Source organism: Pseudophryne corroboree, chromosome 1, assembly GCF_028390025.1.
Source record: "Pseudophryne corroboree isolate aPseCor3 chromosome 1, aPseCor3.hap2, whole genome shotgun sequence".
Lineage (NCBI taxonomy): Eukaryota > Metazoa > Chordata > Amphibia > Anura > Myobatrachidae > Pseudophryne > Pseudophryne corroboree.
In genome coordinates this window covers 192,113,120-192,134,952 of record NC_086444.1, presented here as the reverse complement: position 1 = coordinate 192,134,952, position 21,833 = coordinate 192,113,120, and the positions used below count along the sequence as shown (strand labels likewise).

The 21,833-nt window shown below is 38.6% G+C and overlaps 1 protein-coding gene across 17 annotated transcripts in view; it reads left to right on the top strand.

Annotated features, from left to right (window-relative positions):
- The window catches only part of MEF2C (myocyte enhancer factor 2C), a 382,771-nt gene extending 361,719 nt beyond the window's left edge, over positions 1-21,052 (top strand). For 10 of the 17 annotated variants that reach the window (XM_063963979.1, XM_063963978.1, XM_063963984.1 and 7 more), the window contains 5 exons: positions 6,859-7,031; positions 7,955-7,978; positions 8,711-8,840; positions 10,919-11,057; positions 16,307-21,052. In XM_063963979.1, coding sequence (XP_063820049.1) covers positions 6,859-7,031; positions 7,955-7,978; positions 8,711-8,840; positions 10,919-11,057; positions 16,307-16,628 — 788 coding nt within the window. In that variant the 3' untranslated portion in view covers positions 16,629-21,052. The remainder of the gene's footprint in view (positions 1-6,858; positions 7,032-7,954; positions 7,979-8,710; positions 8,841-10,918; positions 11,058-16,306) is intronic. The other 7 variants (XM_063963987.1, XM_063963988.1, XM_063963986.1 and 4 more) reach the window with 3 other exon arrangements.
- Positions 21,053-21,833: the final 781 nt, after the last annotated feature.

Genomic DNA, 21,833 nt, shown 5'->3' with positions numbered 1-21,833 from the left:
AACAGCAATGCAGCTTTTTAAAGAGAGCATTATATAACAATAATATAAAAATAAGATAAATGGAATATATTTCATAATCACTTTGGAAAGCACACTAGTTATTCTTTTGACAAAAAGGCATTTCTCATTTTATATAGTGGGATGATTAATTACCACTGGGGACCACTGTCTTTTACATAAATTATGTGAACTTTAAAAAAGTCATACGCAGATTTTGATATAAATTGGGACTTAACATGAGCAAAGAGCCATCTGATCCGTCTCATATTTACTTAAGCTTGTTGCCTAGATTTTTCTGTATTTTAAATTGTTTTGGGTGATTTACACTGAATTTGTACTACAGGTTGAGTATCCCATATCCAAATATTCCGAAATACGGAATATTCCGAAATACTGACTTTTTTGAGTGAGACAGAGATAGTGAAACCTTTGTTTTTTGATGGCTCAGTGTACACAAACTTTGTTTAATACTCAAAGTTATTAAAAATATTGTATTAAATGAACTTCAGACTGTGTGTATAAGGTGTATATGTAACATAAATGAATTCTGTGAATGTACACACACTTTGTTTAATGCACAAAGTTATAGAAAATATTGGCTAAAATGACCTTCAGGCTGTGTGTATAAGGTGTATATGAAACATAAATGCATTCTGTGCTTAGATTTAGGTCCCATCACCATAATATCTCGTTATGGTATGCAATTATTCCAAAATACAGAAAAATCCGATATCCAAAATTCCTCTGGTCCCAAGCATTTTGGATAAGGGATACTCAACCTGTATATGTTGTGTCTTTTGTCTGAGCCAAACCTATGGAAGCCGAGCGATTCCAACAATATTTGTGTTGCTGTATTATAACAACTAACCGCATCTGCACATGAATTTTATAGAACCGTCTTGGTTGTGGGAGGGGGGGAGGTTAGGGGGTAGTTTGGCATCAAGATCAACTTCAGAACAATTTTATAAGTTGGCTCCTGTGCCACTTCTGTATCAACACTCTGTTGTTATGTTAACTTCAAACAAGACTATTGCGCTTCTTAATATTCACTGATATTATATTTATAAAATACTTTAGAATGTATATTTTCTTTGAATCTTGCATCTTAATTACTGTTAATCTGAACAGATGAACATTTGCAGGCAGTGTAATATTGTTATATGAAGTGGGGGAAGTTATCTAATTGCTAATTGTGCCAAGGTTGGGTCAAAATAAATTGTATAATATATCAAATACATTTCTAGTAATAATATGGGCAATTCTAATTAATAGAGACACCAACGGTGCTATTTACTATAACTGGGAATGCCATTGATGTTACGTTTTGATTCCAGGAAAATTCCTCTTTGCGGATAGTCTTTGTTTGCCAGTGACATAAACCTGAAGGGATTGTACTGAGTGAATCAAACAAAGAACCCAGTTCAAACCATTGACATCAGCTTAGTATCGCGCTGGTGGGGTCAAGCATGGACCTCAGGCATTCTGCCCTCTGTATATTGAGTATTTGCAAAGGGACATGTTAGATACACTTTTCTAGAGAGAAAAAATACAAGCTATGGGTTATTTGGATTTATTTTGAACACTTAAAGCCAAAATAAATGTAAAAAAAATGTGTCTGCAAATATAACCTTATCCTTTAATTCTAACCACATGTCAGCCTAAACCTCAGTGTGAAGATCAGAATAATATGTTCTATGTTTTCCGAGGTTAACCTAATATAGAGAGAACATTATAATTGTCTTTATCTTCTCACATTATATCTTCATAGACTTTGAGAAAACAGGGCCAGTATTAGTAATAATGTTTTGCATGATTGTGTTCATCCAGGGAGTAGTCCCTTTTGTATTTCAAGGATTTTTCCCTTTGAGGTAAGATATGATTTATTAACTGTTACGCTCACAGTTATTTTGGTTTTAGTTTTTTTTTTTCCATTTAATTATCAGCAGTGGCAGATTTTACCTATAGGCTGCAGGACTGCAGCTGCCCCAGGTAAAATCTGCCACCATGATCAGTGTCAGTGAAGCCAGATAGTGTATGTGATTGCACTGGCTTCACTGTGACTAACGGTGACTTCTTATTGGAAGTCCTACCTGTCAGTCACACTACAGGCAGTCCCATTGGGAGGTGTTTCCTCTCTTTGGGACTACCAGCCCAGGCTACGATAAGCAGAGAGCTGGCTTCTTGTAGGAAGCCATTCTCAGCCTTTCGCACAGCCCAATCCGGCTTCTATGGGATGCAGCCGATGCAGTCCATAGAAGCCAGGGGTTTGAGCATGTGCAGTCGCACCGCAGCGTCTGCACATGCACCGGTCCTGTCACCTGCCAGATACATTACGCAGGTGCCAGGACCCAAGCCTGGCTGTCCCATCTCCTCTGAGGGCACGGGGTAGTGGCAGCCAACCTATTAATTGTAAGTAGGAGCCACCGCTGCATGACACTAAAGTGTGAAGTCTACCTCTGATCACTGCCAGCAATAATGGTTTCCTGCTTTTCCATGATGTGTTACATTAATTTAAGGACTTAACACTTAATGTTATATGTCTCCTATTGCGATGCTTCAACTTAGCAACACTACTGATCTTATTTGGAGACATAGAATGTCAGGTACTTTTTCTGCAATATTCAGAGGTCTCCAAAGTTAGTAGGGCGGCTTAGGTGCTGCTCGTTGGGAGCATGTCCATACCAAACACTGACCTGTTTTTAATACAGAAACATATTTTTTGGTACCACATGTCATGAAACACCTATCTACTAGAATGGCAGAAAAGTTTTCCAGAATCGGAACTGTCAGAATCGTTGGGTCCAATGGCAAAATCTAACAAAAGGCTATAAGGCTGCAGCTTGCAAGTAAAATCTGACACCTGCAGGGACTGCCTAGCAGTGGCAGTAACTTCCCATGGGAAATGCTCTGTGCTATTCACAGCCAGACAAGCAGTCCCGAGTGGGGTGGGAAGGTGTTTCCACCCTCTGGGACTGTCAATCCGGACTGCAATTAGCAGAGAGAGAGAGTGCTTCCCATGAGAAGCCACTCCCCTGCAATAAAGTTTGCCCTAGGGGCTGCAGCTGATGCAGTCCCTTGAAGCCTGCTTGTTGATTTGTACACATGTGCAGGTTTGCGACAGTCAGATGTCCTGGTTGGAGCCACCAGTGGTTGGAACATTTTCTTTTTTTTGCGTTTTATGGCCATTGGTGCCTCTACTATTGATTTTGAGGATAAAGGTTTGCATTTGACAGATACTCTTTTTAACCCCAAGTATCTTTGAAATTGTGCATTTTTGTACTTTACCTGTTTACACAATATCATGATTTACTGTACACAGCATGTAAAGAGGAGGATGTCGTCTCTCTGTCGACATCTTTGTTAGGGGATGCCCGTGGGTCCATAATATCCCCATGAATCTTAAAGCAGAGGTCCCTGACAAAGAACCAACATAGAGAATCCACAATATGCTACATAGTTAATAGCTTTCTCTGCAGCCGCTACACATGTTTGCGAGCACACCACAATTTTGTACACTGCTCTGAGGATGAGGTTTAAAGAGTGGTTTTTGAAGCAGAATCTCTTTTTGTGAGAACCACATGCTTCTATTTATCTCTGATTTTCAAAGGATGGGCTCTTATGTCAGTGGGACAGAACAGAAGATTTGACATTCTTCATGTCACACAATTCTTAAAGCATATTCATTTGGGGGCTGAAAACTATAATATTTAAGTATAGGTTTCCTAAGCTTTACTTGACACAAGCTTCAACGAGCTGGCAAACATCGACTTTCCTGGCTAAGGAAGAAAGTTTTAAAATCTAAGAGACGTACAAAACAACTGACAACCGTTTCATAATCCTAGAAAATCATCTCGTAACGTTCAAACTACCTGTGAAATAAATATGCCTCACACAAAGCCATTTTTTCTTTCCCAAAGTTGGCTTGATTGTTAGAAACTATATAATAAACGTTGGCATCCTCTCATAAACTATGTTGTATCTTAGTGCTTCGATCATAAGAAAGTAGAATCAAACACAAGCATGCAAACGGAATCAGCAGCTCCTTAAGTCGAGATAACAAAGTGTAGTGGATCTGTAACTAATAGGAAACAATCAAGTGCTGATTTAGTGCTGCAGGAATTCAATAGAGAAGAAATGAGGAAAGATTTGTTCTAGAAATTAGGAGCCTTGTGGAAATGAAGCGTCTGGAAATAATGAGGCATGTGAACATTTTTTAGCACCTCTGTTCTTTTTATCTGCATAGAAAATATTCCATCTATTTAATGGGAATAGCAAAAGCCAAACATGAAATATATTATATTTAATGAGGATTAAAGTGTACATATATGTGTGTAGTCCGAGTTATCATTTCCCCTGCCTTTTGTAAATTGGCACACAAACAATATTAATTTTAATGGAAATTGAGCTTTTAATGCTATGGCAAATAAAGGCTTTTCTACCTATTGGGTCTGAGTGTATTTGTGTGTAATGTTATACACAGTAGCCTATCACCCATCAATCATGTTTCTAAAGGTGGGTACACACTGGCCGATATATCGGCCGTTCCCTTGAACGGCCGATATATCGTGGGTCCGTCGGCCAGTGTGTACGGGCGATATGTCTGTGAACTCCGTAGTTCACAGATATATTGTGTCGGCCCCACAGCACAGCTGACGGCCAGTATATCTACCTATATATTGGTGCATCGCTGTGTGTGTACGGGCGGTCGGCTGACTGCCCGTACACATGCTGCGGGAGCCGGCGGTGATCGACAGCTGAACTGGGCGGACGTGTGTACAAGCCCGCCCAGCTCATGACATCAGTCCCCGACGGATCGGGCAGTGTGTATGCACAGCACACTGCCCGATCCGTCCATAGATATATCTACCGATCAATTGATCGCCAGATATATCTACCAGTGTGTTCCCCACTTTAGCTTCAAACTATTCCTCCAAACTCAAATATTTATATTACATTGTAGTCAAATCACCTTGCCTACATTCATTCATTGGCGTATGACATAGGGCAGTGGTTCCCAAACCTGGTCCTCAAGGACCCCCAACAGTTCATGTCTTCCAGGTCTCACAGAATCACAAGTGAAATAATGATCTCCATCTGTAGATCTTTTAAAATGTGTCAGTGAGTAATAAATACACTTGTGCACCTGCTGGGTGACCTGTAAAACGTGAACCGTTGGGAGTCCTTCAAGCCCGAGTTTGGGAACCAATGTCCTAGTGGATATGTATGCACCTCCTCCCCCAAAATACACTACAAACCTTATAAGTACAGACATTGCCAATTACATGCTAGCTATCAATTATCAAGTAAATTCTATCAAATGACAACTAGAAGTTGATTGGCTCCTACATGCAACCTCTCCACCAGTCTTCTTCTTATGAAGGTTTGATACATCTCCCCTAAAATCTGTTGTCATGTCAGCATGCTCCACTTTGTCAAGTCTCCGCCTAAGCATTCTCATCCTGAAGTCAACACAGGTCTTCAAGTGGGTCAATCACTTGTTGATGTCTTACATCTCACACAGTAGTATCACCCGGCCTTTGTGCACACCCTGCACCCCCCCCCCCCCCCACATACCCTGAAAAGGAACATGGCCTGACTTAAAGGGTCGTGGCCTTGCAGGGACTCTTGATTACATCACTCCAGGGTTGTGCCGGGCTGGGCTGCCACCCCAGAGACTAGTGCCTGCATACTGCCGGCTCCTCCCCTGTGACAGGAGCAGAGAGCTGCAGGAGTATGTCACACTGCAGCACTCGGCTCCTGTCACTGCAGAAGAGCCGGCATTTTGGTGTCATCACCTCCGATTGGTGACACATGGGTGCGACCTGCACCCCCCTAGTTATGCCACTGATCTCACAGACAGCTGTGTTCTTTAAACATACATTTATCTAGTGACTTTGAAATGGGGCGCTATACCTCACTTCAGGGGCAACAGGATCACATTATGGGGGTAGTTCAGTTTGCATTGCTTCAGCAGCACCGATCACAGTCTGAATTACTATGCGCAGTGCATCTCTGTCAATCAGGCAGAGGCGGTCGCTGGGCGGGAGGGGGTGTGTCAACGGCGTTAGAATGCCGTTGGCGGGGCGTGGTCCAGACAAAGGAGGCATGACGTCACATGATACTGCGGTTAACCCCCTACCAGCACACAGGAGCTGCGCTGGCAGGGAGCTACTTGTCAGATACAAAATGTTGCCGTTTGATGTACCTGTGCGGGGGGGAAGCTGACATGCTGGGCGTCCCCCCACGTGTCAGAAAAACTGATCGTAGATGTGCTAAATTTAGCACATCTACGATCAGGTCTGAATTACCCCCTATGTGATCATTTATAGAGTGATGCATACCTTTGTTTTGAACTTGTTTTTCCATAAAATTAAGATCAGCTGCGCTTTTTATAGTAATATGTTAATTATGGAAATGATAGTGTTAAAAAATTGAAATTACTGGGAAATATTTTGCACTGAACAATACATGCTCAGTGGAGCTATCCAGGTTGTAGTTTTCATTGGTTTAAGTTTAAACTGTTTCATTTCCAGAGATGAGCAGTCAGCCACATTTAACAGTGGGTGAGATGTATCAAGCCTTGGTGAGAGATAAAGTGAAGACGTTGCACAAAGCCCCAATCAGCTTCTGTCATTTATCTAGCACAGTATTTGATATGACAGGAAGATGCTGGTTGGTTGCTTTGAGCAACTACTCCACTTTATCTCTCTCTCCAAAGCTTGAAACATCTCACCTACAGTGAGAACCACTGATGTAGTTGTTAATGGATTCCCATCTGTATATTGCTGTTTCTGTATATATCATTAAATAGACGTTTAACATATAACAAAGTTTCTTTTTTTTCTTATGTTGAAACAGGTAATGGGTATGGCAATCATCGTAACTCACCAGGTCTGCTGGTCTCATCTGGTAACTTGAATAAAAATATGCAAACAAAATCGCCACCGCCAATGAACTTGGGAATGAACAATCGCAAACCTGACCTCCGAGTTCTTATTCCACCCGGCAGCAAGAATACAATGCCCTCCGTGGTAATATATTGTCATATTTATTTTTTAACCCAGCTGCATAGCTAATGTACACTATGAAATATGTATGCGGCATGTTTGATGTGCCTCAAAGACCATGCTTGTTATACATGTGTTTACAGCTGGGTGTTTGACATTTTACCCACAATCTATATTTAATAAGAGTTGTATGAATTGAAAGTTTGTGTTAGATAGATTTATACATACTGTATACCATGTGTTCAGTGATACTCCTATATGTATGAAAACCTGGGCCAAATCAGTGACGTACTCTAAATTTGAGTTAACGGAGTGTATGCTGTCTGTCTAATGGAGTTTATGCTGCACTCAAACACCACTAGACATACTGTGCTTTAAAATGTGTGTGTGTGTGTGTGTGTGTGTGTGTGTGTGTGTGTGTATGCATGCATTTGTGTTAGAAATAGATATTCTTTAGTGCATGTTTTTTTGCATTTACACCTTTTATAAAAGTATTATGAACTACCAAACAGATAGCACACTACATAATTATAGTTAATATAAGTCTGTATACAATTACTGTATTCTATTGCTATGTTTCCTAAGACAGGATGTCACCTTCTGTGATGTATTCCTTGTACCTTTAAGATTGAGATCTCCAATGGGATTATCGAAATGACCCCAGTGTCTCACACTCTGACATCCAGGTGTAATCAGGAGGAGTGAGTGTGTGTGTGTGTGTGTGTGTGTGTGTGTGTGTGTGTGTATGTGGTAGAGGTGTTGGGTACTAATATGTCTACTAATATGTCTTCTACACTAACACTGGCCTTTTAAAATATTGCATGCGTCATACTGGATAACTGCTGCCAGTCTTCTGCATGTAATGTTATATTTCAACAATAATTTCATCTTTATTAATAATGTATCATTACTAATTCTTAATTAATACTCCTTTCCCTTGCTCTCAGTCTGAGGATGTCGATCTGCTTTTGGTAAGTGGCAAATGTGTTTTAAAAGTCTGTTTAGTGCTCAATTCTATTAATTGTGTATAATCTGTAAAACAAATTAGTAAGCTCAAAACTATTGAAAAAATAGATTGTTTTATATAACATAATGGTCACTAATTATTAATAAAATCAGAATAATGTCTCAGTTCTTAGATGTACTGTCCTATGAGCCTTCCACATTTAATATTGTGATTTAAATGGACAGTTGTGCTGAAATATATACACGCTGTCTAATAATGTGAAACATTCCATACTGGTAATATTAGGAACTTTACTGCCATCTGCTGTTCATCCTGTTAACTACGGCAAATAGCAATTCAAAGGTGTCAGTGAAATAAGCCTTAGCCCAGTTGCTGGTAATTTTAATGATATTTTTGCATATGAATGATAAAGAAACAATGATAGTACAGTATGCATATTTCATCGATTTTCCACATGGTCTGTTTTCAACCCACAATAAAGCAATCTTTACTTGTGGCAAGTTCAATTGCCTAGGAGAAGCTGATGTAATGGGTTACCATGGCGACACTTGGTCTCTTGAAAGATTGTAAATGATAGGGTTGGAAGAGTTCATGAAAGTCACATGCTAAATGATTAATTTGTATCATGTTGAAGTGCTTCTTTTTCTTTAGAAACAAAAAAGGAATATTGTTATGCACCTTGCAAACACACAAATAATGTTGATGTTCTTTTCTTTATGTCTCCTATTTTCAACAGAATCAAAGGATAAATAACTCTCAATCTGCTCAGTCATTGGCTACACCAGTTGTTCCTGTGGCAACACCTACTTTACCTGGGCAAGGGATGGGAGGATACCCGTCAGCAATTTCAACAACATACGGCACTGGTAAGTAATATAATATAAATTCATTATTTGCAGCCATATCATGCATGTTTCTTAAGTGAACATAGTACAATAATAATAATAATAATAATGATACTCATAATAATAATAATTATTATCTGCATATGAAATTTCACACTGAGCGAAAAACCAGGGAAATTGAAGGGGCAAGCCATGATGACCCAGATCCTGGTTCATTGTGAAAGGGTCTAGCCAGGTCCAAATTGCCACATCCTCGAACTTGGTCGCTACCAGGGTTATTCACGATTCTGCCACGGGTAGCCTCCGGTGTCAAAGGAATGACCCGGGTCATCGTGGTTAAAAGGAGTTGATTGGTGGGCTCAGAATTGCTTGGAGATTACATAATCTCCAAGTATCCACTGTTAAGGGGGGTACACACGGAGCGATAATCTAAGCAATCGATTTTCAGCAAGATCGCTCCGTGTGTAGCCCTCACAGCGATAGCGATGCGCAGCCCCGCGCATCGCTATCGCTGCTGATAGATTGGCCTGCATGCAGGCCAATCTAGTGAGTCGCTCACTTCACCCGCTGGGTGAAATGAGCGCCCCCTCCCGCACGCTCAGCACAGATCGTGCTGTGCTGAGCGCCAGGAGAGATGTGTGCTGAGCGGTTCGCTCAGCACACATCTCTCCCGTATCGGGCCGTGAGTACTGGCCTTTAGATGGAAGACCTGGGTCACTGATGGAAGACCCACATCACGGTGTGAATGGCAACGACACGGGAATACCCTGGGTCTATCTATTGGTGTAAATGGGGTAAGTAACCTAAAACCTGGCACCCAGTGTTGAACTATGGCATGAAGCGCCCACCAGGGAATGCAGTGGTAGGGGCCCACGCTTATGGGTGTGGCCAGTCTTTAGAGGGGGTGTGGCCAGCCACCACAGAGGCTTGGCTGACCATTAGAAAGTTCATGCTTGATAAATATATATATAGTATAGCAAATACTGCTAGTGCATGATAATGTACCAGATTAATAACAGCAATGCATTGTAGATAATACACCATAGTTCTGTGCAGTATAATGTAATATATGTGCACATTCTGGAACATGATTCCTAGGGGAGGGGGGGAGGGGGTGGGTTTTTCCCTGTGAGCCAGTCCGACCCTGCCGGTACTAACCTTATGTTCATTGTCCAAGGTTGGAGCCGGATTTTAGTTGTGAATGTGGTATTAGAGTCAATAAATATTCCACCTTAAATGGATTCCTGTGAGTGCTGGTATTGCATGTCATTTGTACTGTCAGATTCCCACTTCAGCTGCTCTACTGACAACACCACTATGCGCTAATCTGCAGCATTGCTCACAAATGCATAGGAACAAGTGGATTCTGGGAAATCAGTCCATTTTCTGGTGCCAATTGCTGCCATGCAGTCTACAATTCTGGCCCTTAATTACTAATTTCTGAGCATGTCTATCAGACCTGTACCAAGTTATATTATAATACAATTAAACTGTACATACAGTTTTCTGAGATTTTATGTTGGTGCAGGTAAAGGAATGAAAAACAAAACCCGACTAACTTATCTAATAATACTGCTGCCATTTAGATTCCCACACATGGCCGATAATGACACACGGAAATATCAATGTCAAGTTAAGTCTCACATGTTGGTGGTCACATTAGATGAGATCATCACATTAGGCTGAGCACCAGCCCTCTTTGGGCAATATTAAGGGCTATTAATATAACCAAAAGATGACTATACAGAGAGACCCATAGTGGTCACATTTACTAACACAGTAGATATTTATCTGATCAATTTCAGTTTGGTCATTAACGGGCATCACAGTTTGAGTCACATGCAGCAATATTAGGCCAATTGTGCAATATCATGCAATCAGGTATCAGATGCTAATGGAACCGACTAAACACACAACGTTTAGTCTGCCGTCCTCTGTGATTCAGAAAACAGATTAAAAAAAAACCTTTTTGCTAAATATATTGTGACTCAAGTTCAGAATCACTGCAGCATTAAAGTATGCATTTGCTTGTATTTAATGATAAATACTGTCACGAGATAATCCTGAATTGTTCCTGTTTTCTATGTGATTTATTGCAGAATACTCTTTAAGTAGTGCAGACCTGTCATCTCTCTCTGGGTTTAACACCAGTGCCCTCCACCTTGGCTCAGTTACTGGCTGGCAACAACATCATCATCATCTGCACAACATGCCTCCATCCGCTCTCAGCCAGTTGGGGTAAGCTATGTCCCTCTGTACACAGTGAAGGATGAGTGTACTATGCACAATGGGGATATTTATTAAAAGCATTTGCAGACATAAGAGCCAAGTTTTCTAAATGATTGGGGGCACTCGCATTCTCCCCCTTGCCCATATGGCATGCATAGACATAGTTAGTGACAGCACATATATTGGGAGTGCTCAAGCACCCACAGCTGAGCACTCCCAATATATCCTCAGAGCTGGCTCCTATGGATGCAGATTAACTGGGCAAAAACGTCAGCAAAAATGAATGGGTTAAAATGCCCTGCCTCTGTAAACACTGCTCTGGATTTTTCTTCCTCTGAATAGCAATTTATACTAGTCCTAATCCAGGCATGGCTGTGCAGCATCTTTATGCTGCAAACATTGGCCACCTTCACTAAATGTTGCTCCACCATTTGGCCAGTAAGCCATGTCTCCTTTTTCTCCACAGGAAAAAACAAAATGGTTTCTGCACATCAGTTTTATAGCTACTGAATCTTACTTAAACTAGTGACATCACTGAGGCATGAGGAACTTAGTGCCTTATACCTCATTGATGTCTCTAGTTCCTACATAAATAAGAAACTGCCTTTCATACTATGCACAAACCCTCCAACTTGATATTAGGGCTTTATCTATTTACCAAGTGCTAAAGCCAGAGATGGTCATCTCAGAGAATATCTCCTGCTTTAGCTTTTCCATGCAAAGTAGATACTCTAAATTTAACAAGGACAGTGATGGCACAAATACTGCTGCTGTCCTCCGACTGTGATCGTCATCTTTGGATGGTGGTAAAGAAATTCTTTACTACTAATTTTTTCTATAGTAAATAAATAAATAAAAAATATTTTTTTTTACAATTTACTTATTTTCTAATTTTTTCTATTTTTTTTCTATTTGAGACTGCACTGGTTTGCGTTTCCAGTGTAGTGCGCAAGTGTGTCCCAGCAATGCCAGGTCTGGAATGATCAGAAGAGACCCCAACTGGCTGCAGTTGCCTTAAATATCCGTTTGCTGCTGCTGGCAAATATCGCCAGGAAACTGAGCATCACAATTTAGTTTGTTACAAAAATGGAGCCTGAAATTTTTTTAATCCCCTGATTAGCGAAAGCGAAATAACAAGTCTATCTTTTCAGGTCAATTTGATAAATATGCTCTCTAATAATTTGTAAAGCATAAGACAGTCTAATGGCACTGAAGGGAGACCGTTATTAGTTCTGTCCTGCTAATAGCTCATCAAATACCAAAGGCAGGCAGCTGGGCAGATATTAATTTAAAATACAAAGTGTATCACTTAGTAAGACCACATTGGGAAGTCACTTAGTAAGACCACATTGGGAAGTCACTTAGAAAGACCACATTGGGAAGTCACTTAGTAAGACCACATTGGGAAGTCACTTAGAAAGACCACATTGGGAAGTCACTTAGAAAGAACACATTGGGAAGTCACTTAGAAAGACCACATTGGGAAGTCACTTAGTAGGACCACATTGGGAAGTCACTTAGAAAGACCACATTGGGAAGTCACTTAGAAAGACCACATTGGGAAGTCACTTAGTAAGACCACATTGGGAAGTCACTTAGAAAGACCACATTGAGAAGCTCTGGCTTTTGGATCCTTCTAATGTGGAACTTGTAGAATTATCTCTATCAGATCGAGTTTACACTGAAAGTTTTAAAGGCTGGCAAAATGGCAGATCCATCCAACTTATCACGGTTTACCCAGACTAAAAAATTATTGTTTCAACATAAATATAAAAAAAATATAGCCTACATGCACACTCAGAAAAACAAAGAAATTTTAAATAAACTACAGTACCTGTATCTATATACTGGAGAAATAAAAAACTAAATTTTATTAGATTAATGGGCTTGTACTACTTAAAGCTGCACTACCACTATTTCCTAAAATGCCCCCTATTCCCCAAAATAAGGGAGCCCATCTGGAAACTGAAACAGATAGATACGTAGGAATACATTTACTAAAGTTTCCAAAAATGAAAAGTGATGATCTTGCCCATAGGAACCAATCAGATTATGTCTGTCATTTCTCTATTGCATCCTAGAAAATGATAGACAGAATCGGATTGGTTGCTATGGGCAGAATCACCACTTTTCATTTTTAGGGGTCTATTCATGAAGCAGTGAATTGTGTGGAGAAATGAGCCAGTGGAGAAGTTGCCCATGGCAACCAGTCAGCATTGAAGTAACATTTATAATTTGCATACTATACAATTGTACGGAGCAGCTGATTGGTTGCCATGTACAACTTTTCCACAGGCTCACTTCGCTACTCTTTTCACTGCTTCATGAATAGGCTCCTTAGAACCTTTAGTAAATTTACCCTGAAATTTATTTACAGCTAGTGAATTGTGAGTATCTTCTTTCTAAACAAACTTTACACAATTCCATGCAAATGTCAGGGTTGTTTAGTACACTGCCGTACTGTAGATATTTACAAAGGCTAGCACAAAGCAACATTCTAAAGTGCTTCACAATTACATGTTGCACAAGGACAATGCATTTGTAATCATATATGGATTTAACTTTGCTGTGCTCTTTGTAATTTTTCTAGCCAGCATTTATATATCTTCCGGTAATTAGCTTACCATAAATACTTAGAATCTTAATCATTTAAAGCTATTGTCAAAAAATGGCTGCATTTATATAATTTTCAAATTGCTTGTTTCACGCTGCTAATTACAGAGAGGGCCAATGTAAAGTGATGTTGGTTCATTTTTCCGGATGAATCAACATATAATAAAACCACATATTTAGTGATCTATCCTATCGACATAGGATTATTGTACCCCAACATCTCCGCCAATTATATGTTTTGATTAAAAATGATTTCATATTTAAATGTAAGTTTTAATTAATAATGTTAGGAAATTCCCACAGGATTGATCGACAATAAATTACACTATTTAGTTGGTCTATATAACAATTATTATCTCAAACAGAGTAATGTTATTTAGTAAATAGCTAATATTTTTTAGAGCAGTATTGCAGTATCAGTCTGCAGGAAACAGATGTTCTAGCTAACGTTTTATCTCAAAATTGATTGTATGTTATAAATTATTGTTTCAAGTTTTGTTAGTGGAGTATGATTAAAATGCTTCCTACATAATAAATGAATGTACTGTTTGTTAAAAGAAACTATAACATGTAAACTGCAGCATTTGCCAGTAGGTGGCACTTTTAGATAAAAGATTTTGATAGTCGAGATATTTTCAATCAGTCTGAGTTTACATAGACAATAAAAATCAGCTACACTGATATTAACAACTATAGATTCAGGGATTGTGGACATTGTTTGACAGTCTACAATTAATTAAAAATTGGCAACTCATAAATAAATAAAACTACAGTTACACAATTGCCAGTATATGAATATGCTTTCCTTGAAATCTATGTAGTAGGCAGACAAATCTCTCTATATGATATGAGACGCATTCTAGGATATAATTTCTCATATTTATCCATCTAAGTACCGCTACGTATTTTTCATATCTACTAGCTGCAAATAGGCATATTATTTACTGACGGACTGAAAGATCCACAGGTGATACTACTTACAATATTTTACTTGCGACTCTGTTAGGAGATCAGGAAATCATGTCCTGTTAGCAGTACCCAATAACTGGATTTGAGAAGCCTCACTCTAACAAAGATATATATATATATTATATATATATATATATTTTTTTTTTTTTTCTCAAAGGGAGGTAGTTACGTGACCGGCGGTCACAATACCGATTCTGGAATTTTGCCCCCTTACAGTCCCGACAGTTGTCATGCCGACTAAAAGGGACTATTGTCCACGACACCCATAGAGTGGGAATATAAACTGTGGCGAGCTTAACATGCCACAGAGCCTGCAAAGGACTTTGTTCCACTCCCCCCCCCCCCCCCCCCCCCTCCCCCTGCCGGGCATCTAAAAGTCAGGATACCCTGGCCGCTGGTCACGCATACCCAACCCATTCTCAAATATGGCAAGACTGAGCTGCATGGTCACATAATGCACTTTTATTTGTAGTAATGACACCCAATAAATCTTTACACAATATACAGAATAAGGACATATATTGGTGAACCAAACACATTGATACTGGGATGCATGTCATTTTAGTATATATGATGAAGGAATCCATTATAATAGGACAGCATAGTTAGTGTATGCTAACTCCCGATTTCCTGATGTGACATGGAGGTTTTGCATATTGCTGCACTATGCCAATATTTAATAAATGATCCCTTATGAAGTTTTGATCAGCCACAAATCTGTTTATTCCCTTAAAATAAAAACAAAATTGATATGTTTAAGTCAAGAGCACTGTTCTTCCCAATAGCAATGAACAGTACATGCTTTCTTGCCCAAATTATCATGAGCTGCTGACCACACATGATTATAAAGAGTTAATATAATGTACTGTATTTTTGATAGGAATGTTATATTGAAATTTGAAAGCAACCTTTTTGTCCAAGATCCTATAAAATGTATTAATTACTAGTTCCACCTTAACACTAGTCCTACATGAACACAAATTTCTTAGTTAAAACACGCAAGCTTTATATATCTACATATTTACAGTATATACTCTTTTAGTAGCACCGTACTGCTGAAGACATCATTATCCCTCCTGCTTACAATAAGGTTGATGTATCAAGCAGTGAAAAGAGTTGAGAATTGGACCAATGGAGAAGTAGCTCATGATAACCAATCAGATTTGATCTATAATTGATAGATGCTACTGATAGATGCTTAATAGATGCCCCTGTGCAGGGTTGGACTGGCCCACAGGGGAAACCACCGGTGGGCCCTACTGCCTGTGGGCCCTCCTCCTCCTCTAGGGATCAAGTTTCAGACTATCCTAGTGCACTGGATTAATGCATTATACATATGTTACATTATACTTCACAATAATTTGGTTTATTATATATTTACCAAGGGGCACAGAGCATGTAATGGTTAGTCTAACCTCTGTGGTGGCTGGCCACGCCCCCACTGGAACCTAGATATACCTTTAAGCATGGGCCCCTATAGCAGCATTCCCCCGGTGGGCCCTCCATGCCCCAGTCCGACACTGCTACTGTGATTGGTTGCTTCTACACTGGTCCACTTCTCCCATCTTTTCACTGCTTGATACCTCAACTGCTTTGTCCTGTTTTGTGAGCATTAGTGAGTTTAGAGGCGGTTTAAACCTCCTCATACTGTAACTGCGTTTCCTTTCCTCCTACAGAGCTTGCACTAGCACTCATTTATCTCAGAATACAAATCTCTCCCTGCCTTCTACTCAAAGCCTTCACATCAAGTCAGAACCTGTTTCTCCTCCTAGAGACCGTACCACCACACCCTCGGGATATCCTCAACACACACGTCACGATGCGGGGAGATCTCCTGTTGACAGCCTGAGCAGCTGCAGCAGTTCGTATGACGGAAGCGACCGAGAAGACCACCGGAACGATTTCCACTCCCCCATTGGACTCACCAGACCTTCGCCGGACGAAAGAGAAAGCCCCTCAGTCAAGCGCATGAGGCTTTCTGAAGGATGGGCAACATGATATGATCCTTATATATTAGAATTTTTTTTTGCAGTGTGTGTGTTATACCTTAATGGGAATTGGGCAGGGAGGGAGGGTCGATATACATTATATGTGCCGTGTGTGGGGGTATAAAAAAATAAAGTCAGGTACTCTGTTTTGTAAAAGTACTTTTAAATGCCTCAGTGATCCATTATAGGGGTAAGAACTGCTGAAAGAACAAGCTTAGCACTTAAGCTATCAACAGAAAACTTGTACAAAATAGATTTTGAAGCTAACTTCTTTTTCACTGTTGTGCTCCCTTTGAAAAATGTCTGTCACAATAGCTAGTTGTTATGTTGCAGGTTCAACGTTATTTACATGTAAATAGACAAAATAAAGGAACCGTTTGCCAGAATTGGCAAATCTTTTCCATGAGAGAAAGCAGCTGTTATGCAACATATGGTAAAATGTACAGGGGTTTTGACCGACCCAGCACTGGGCATCGGGTGGAAAATGGATAACTGTAGATTGGCTGGGCCGCCTAATTAATGTAAACTACTCAAAGACACCAACATACTAAGAAACAAATATATGGCACTTATTTGAACAAATGTAGGGTCATACTAAATGGCGTTTCTGATAGTTTACATATTTTGCTGTTCATTTCTGGGTATACATCACTTAATATATAGAAATATAAATTATGTACATTACATTTTGCTTATTTTCATATAAAAAGGTTAAATGAAGTTTGCAGAACATTTGTGGCTTTTTGTAGGTAACTTAAGCCAAAATGTTTTTGTTTTTTTTCTTGATAGCTTTGCTAATATTTTACAGTCCTGAAAGGTTAAAAAAATAAATACATGAAGGTTTTTTTTTTTTGTAAAAAAGAAAATTAAAAAAATATCGCCTCGGTCCATTGAAGAACTCCACGCTTTTGCTAAAAGAATTAACTGTTTTCTCTTTGTAGAAATTTTTTTTTTTTAAATGTGTATTTCTAATTATATGAGATAATATTAAGAATCTAAAAGAAAAAAAAATCTGTGAAATTAACATGCTTGTGTACAGCATTCTAATATAAAATAAACATTGAACTAGCATTTTTTGTTATTTAATAGTGCGGAGGGAAAAATTAATATTTGTGCGGCAGCATACTATATAGGGATAGCTGTTTTGTAAAACTGCATCCATTCTACAGGTCCAATTTCAGTGAAATCATAAAACCACCCACCAAGGTTAAATGTTCTAATTAACCTAGGTTTTCAACCAGTTGGGTGATCTGCCATCCATTGTACATATATCAAAACTTTAGGCCAAGTGTATTTTATATGAGACATCGGTTAGAATGTAACACGTCACCAAGAAGAAATTCACATCCATTTCCCACTGTAACTAAAGAAAAATACAATTACTATTTTACAAACAATCTTTACATTATGTTGTCTCCAGAATATGCAAATATAACCAACCAAGTTTACAAGCATTGTTAGCAGTAATTTGCCTTTTTGAAGGGTTCTTTCTAGGTAATAATAAACAAAAAAAAAAAAAAAGATAAATAGCCATATTTAAAGTTTACCTAGCAACTTTTTCTCAGCAACGCATACAGTTGAGGAAGTTTGTAATTTTAACGACAGTGCAAAATATCGTTAGTCACGTAACCAGCAGATTCTAGAATGTAAGTGCAATTTTAGCAGAGCTTTGCATAATGATAAGAATACACAATAACATTGGAATAGAGTTTAGATTAAACGGACGATAGTTAGCCCTCAGTACAATGGTGTAAAAAATTCCCAGGCTGACTTGTAGCTCTAAAGCCATTATGGACGTAAGCGTTATAGCAAACCCTGCCAGCCAGAGGATGCTGGGACTTGTAGATCCAAACAGCTGTAGAAACTTAGGTTGCCTACTTGTGGTGTAAAAGCATAATGGTGATCTCATTTAATAGATAAAAGCACAACTTTGTCACTTTCTCTAAAGTATAATTTTTTTAACTATCTTAACTGTACCTTGCCAACCAATGGCTTGGCAAAGCTCTTTATTTGCTTTTATTGCAATCCCTTTGTATTTAAAGGGGGGAATTCAATGGTTTGAAAAGTCTGTTCGGCGTCTCTTTTTTCCTGTCCATTAGATAGGAAAAACCAGACACTCAACTGACTTTTCGAACAATTGAATATCCCCCAAAGTGTTTTCGGGGCAGAGCCTCAGGGGTATTAACATTGAAAATTTAAACTTATCCTATATAACAACACAGAAGAATAACATAGGCAGCATTCTTATTTAACATTTTAAATAACCCAAGTGGTAATTTATTTTTTAATGACATGTAAACCTATTATTTACACTTTAGAACCTGACATCTAAACTCATTTTGGAGTTATCTTTTGAAAGGAAAAACTCCCTTAGCACACAGATTAGTCAGAAAATGTACAGTTCTGTTGTCATAACAAAGTAATAACTGTAAGTGCCGTACCACTTTACGGTAAACTGTAATAAGGAGCGACAAATCATAATCATTATTAAACAAAATGTCAAGTTCTAATATCTTATGTGTTTTTTGTTTGCTTTTTATTCCCACCTCTAACATACATATAAGAATACTGATGTGTCTTGTTCTTACCATGTGTTTCAGGAACTTAAATTCTATGTATTCTTTACTTCTTTTTTTTTTAACAAGCCACTTGAACCTGAATAAAGGCTGTTGCCTAAACACAGAGTTCTTCATTTGTTCTGATGGTGCCATCTCCCTTGCTGTCTTCCCTCTCACAGTGTTCCATTTTTCTTTTCTTTTTTACCCAGACAGGTTTTAATAAAGTACTGATATAATATTTGTTTCTGTAACAGTATTTCACACTACAGTAGCTGTACATTTGAGGCATTGTGAATGGGGGTAATTTACTAAAATATTTTGGGGCCAAATAGAGGCACATTTATTTTACTCCTAAAACAAGGTCCACATAATCTGCAGCTAATCTTTCTTTAATATTTTGAATGATATTCATTTTCTTAAACTAATGGATTTTTGTGAATTGCATAATAATCTATTTTATACATTTCTTCACATTTAAAAGGATGTGCATTTCAGTATAGTGATCTGCCAAATTTGACAGAAACAGCTGTCTTGCCAGTAATAGATAGATCTTCCTGAGCCACTATTAGACCATCTCCGCCACACTTAAGAATTGACCTCCAGGTTCTACGTTTGTTGATACAACGCACTCTTCTTGAGAATAAATTGCCACTGTATAAATTCTTATTTCCTTAGATTGCCACGTCAAGCTTTTACATGGTTGGTAAATGTGATCGCCAAGCAACCAAAGCTGTGGCCAAATGGTGATATTTGATTGTTGAGTAATCAGAGTAACCAGATTCCATGCTGGCAGCTGCAGGGGATACAATGCACTCCTTTTTATAATACCTTAGCAGTAGGTAACTTTGAATTCCCTAAGCTTGCCACATCCCGCATTGATATGATTGGCATTTTTGATCACTGGCCAACCAAATCTGTGGCTGGGGTGTCATATTTGACAAATTTGATTATTCAGTGATAAGACTAAACAGTAATAAGTGAACCTAGTGTTCTGAGTCCTGATTCATTTTTCCAGATTTTAATTGGGCAGGTCTATATAGTTTGTCAGTAGGTTGACACCAGATTGCCGACATTCAATAGGTTGACAGGGTCAAAAGGTCAACAGTTAAATGGTCAACATGATGTTAGGCCGACGTTTTGACCCTGTCGACCAAAGTCCATGTCTACCATTGAATTGTCAACCTTTTGACCCTTTCAACCTATTCACTGTCAACAGTCTGATGTCGATCTCTACTGTCTATCTTCCGTCCAGATACCGTCATTTCATGAATCATGAATGTTACAATATGTTAAACTCACTGTGTCACATGTGAAGATTTACCAAGTGCAAAACTTTATGCCAGATCTGTCCTTATTTTGCTCCACATAGAAAATCACCCCTATTTTAACCAAAGATGTGAACCAATCCAAGATTTCTGGAACAATGTAATATCTATCAGAAATTAACACTTTAAACAATAAAATACCCATGTCTTGTCAATGATAAGAGTTATCCATTCCTTACGAACAGTTCTCATTTACCTTTTACATGTGACTTTGTTCTAGCTTGGATTGCTTTAGTTGGATTTATGTATAATTTTAGTTTTATTTTTTAGTTTATTTCTATTAGTGTATTAAATGGAAAGTTTGTAAAAGAGGGAAATCAAACGTTTCTCATCGATAAAACCGTCTCACAGCGGCATAAGCAGGACTTTGTCGCCCCAGATGGCAAGATGTTAAATAACTAAGTTATACACATCTGTATATCTTAAGGGACCTTATTCAGCTGTCTGTAGTGAACATATGTGGAAACATTGAAGACGTTTTTCCTGCTGGTGTCAAGGTATAATTTGTATTTTGCTGATAAATAAGTAAAATAACTGTCTTTCATAGTGAACTGTTGTCTCTAGTGCGTTTTTTTATGGATAGGTTTCTGAGATTACCTAAAAGAAAATCATCTACATAACATTTGTTTGACTCTTCATATGTCACATATTGATATTCATTTTTAAACACAACAATTCAAGGATAAAACACTGACAACATACTTATGTGGAAAACTGTTTATAAATCTTCATTTGATTAGTTAAGGTGATATGCGTTCTCTCTGCTAGATGCTGGATTATTGATTAATAAAGCCATACATGTGTTATGCCATCTTTCTTAATAGTTTGTCACTACGTGTCACTGTTCTGTTGGTGCCTATCAGGCGAGCACACATTATGGCTGGTTTGACTCATTAGTAAATGGGAATGAAACTAACATACTTAGGGGGAAAAAATAATGTTTGAACAAACATCCAATAAAATCTGAATTGGTTGATTTCTTCGATAAGGTGATAGAATTTGACTGTGAGACATTGAGTACAGAAGTACCTGAAAGATTGGTACTTCTTTATCACATATTCCATTGATTGGAATTATTCCTCTGATCTGAATGTTACAGCTGTAAGAAAAATTAGTTTTTTTTTTCTTTTTTACAGACACACATAAAATACAGACACATTTGGGGGGAGGATTTAAACATCCTCTTTTATCTGAGATATTTCTGGGAATATCACATTCATTATCACTGCTACTTTCCAGCTGGTTGCTGTGCCCTGTGATCACATGGGCTATGGGGGTCATTCCGAGTTGATCGCTTGCTAGCTGTTTTTAGAAGCCGTGCAAACGCTATGC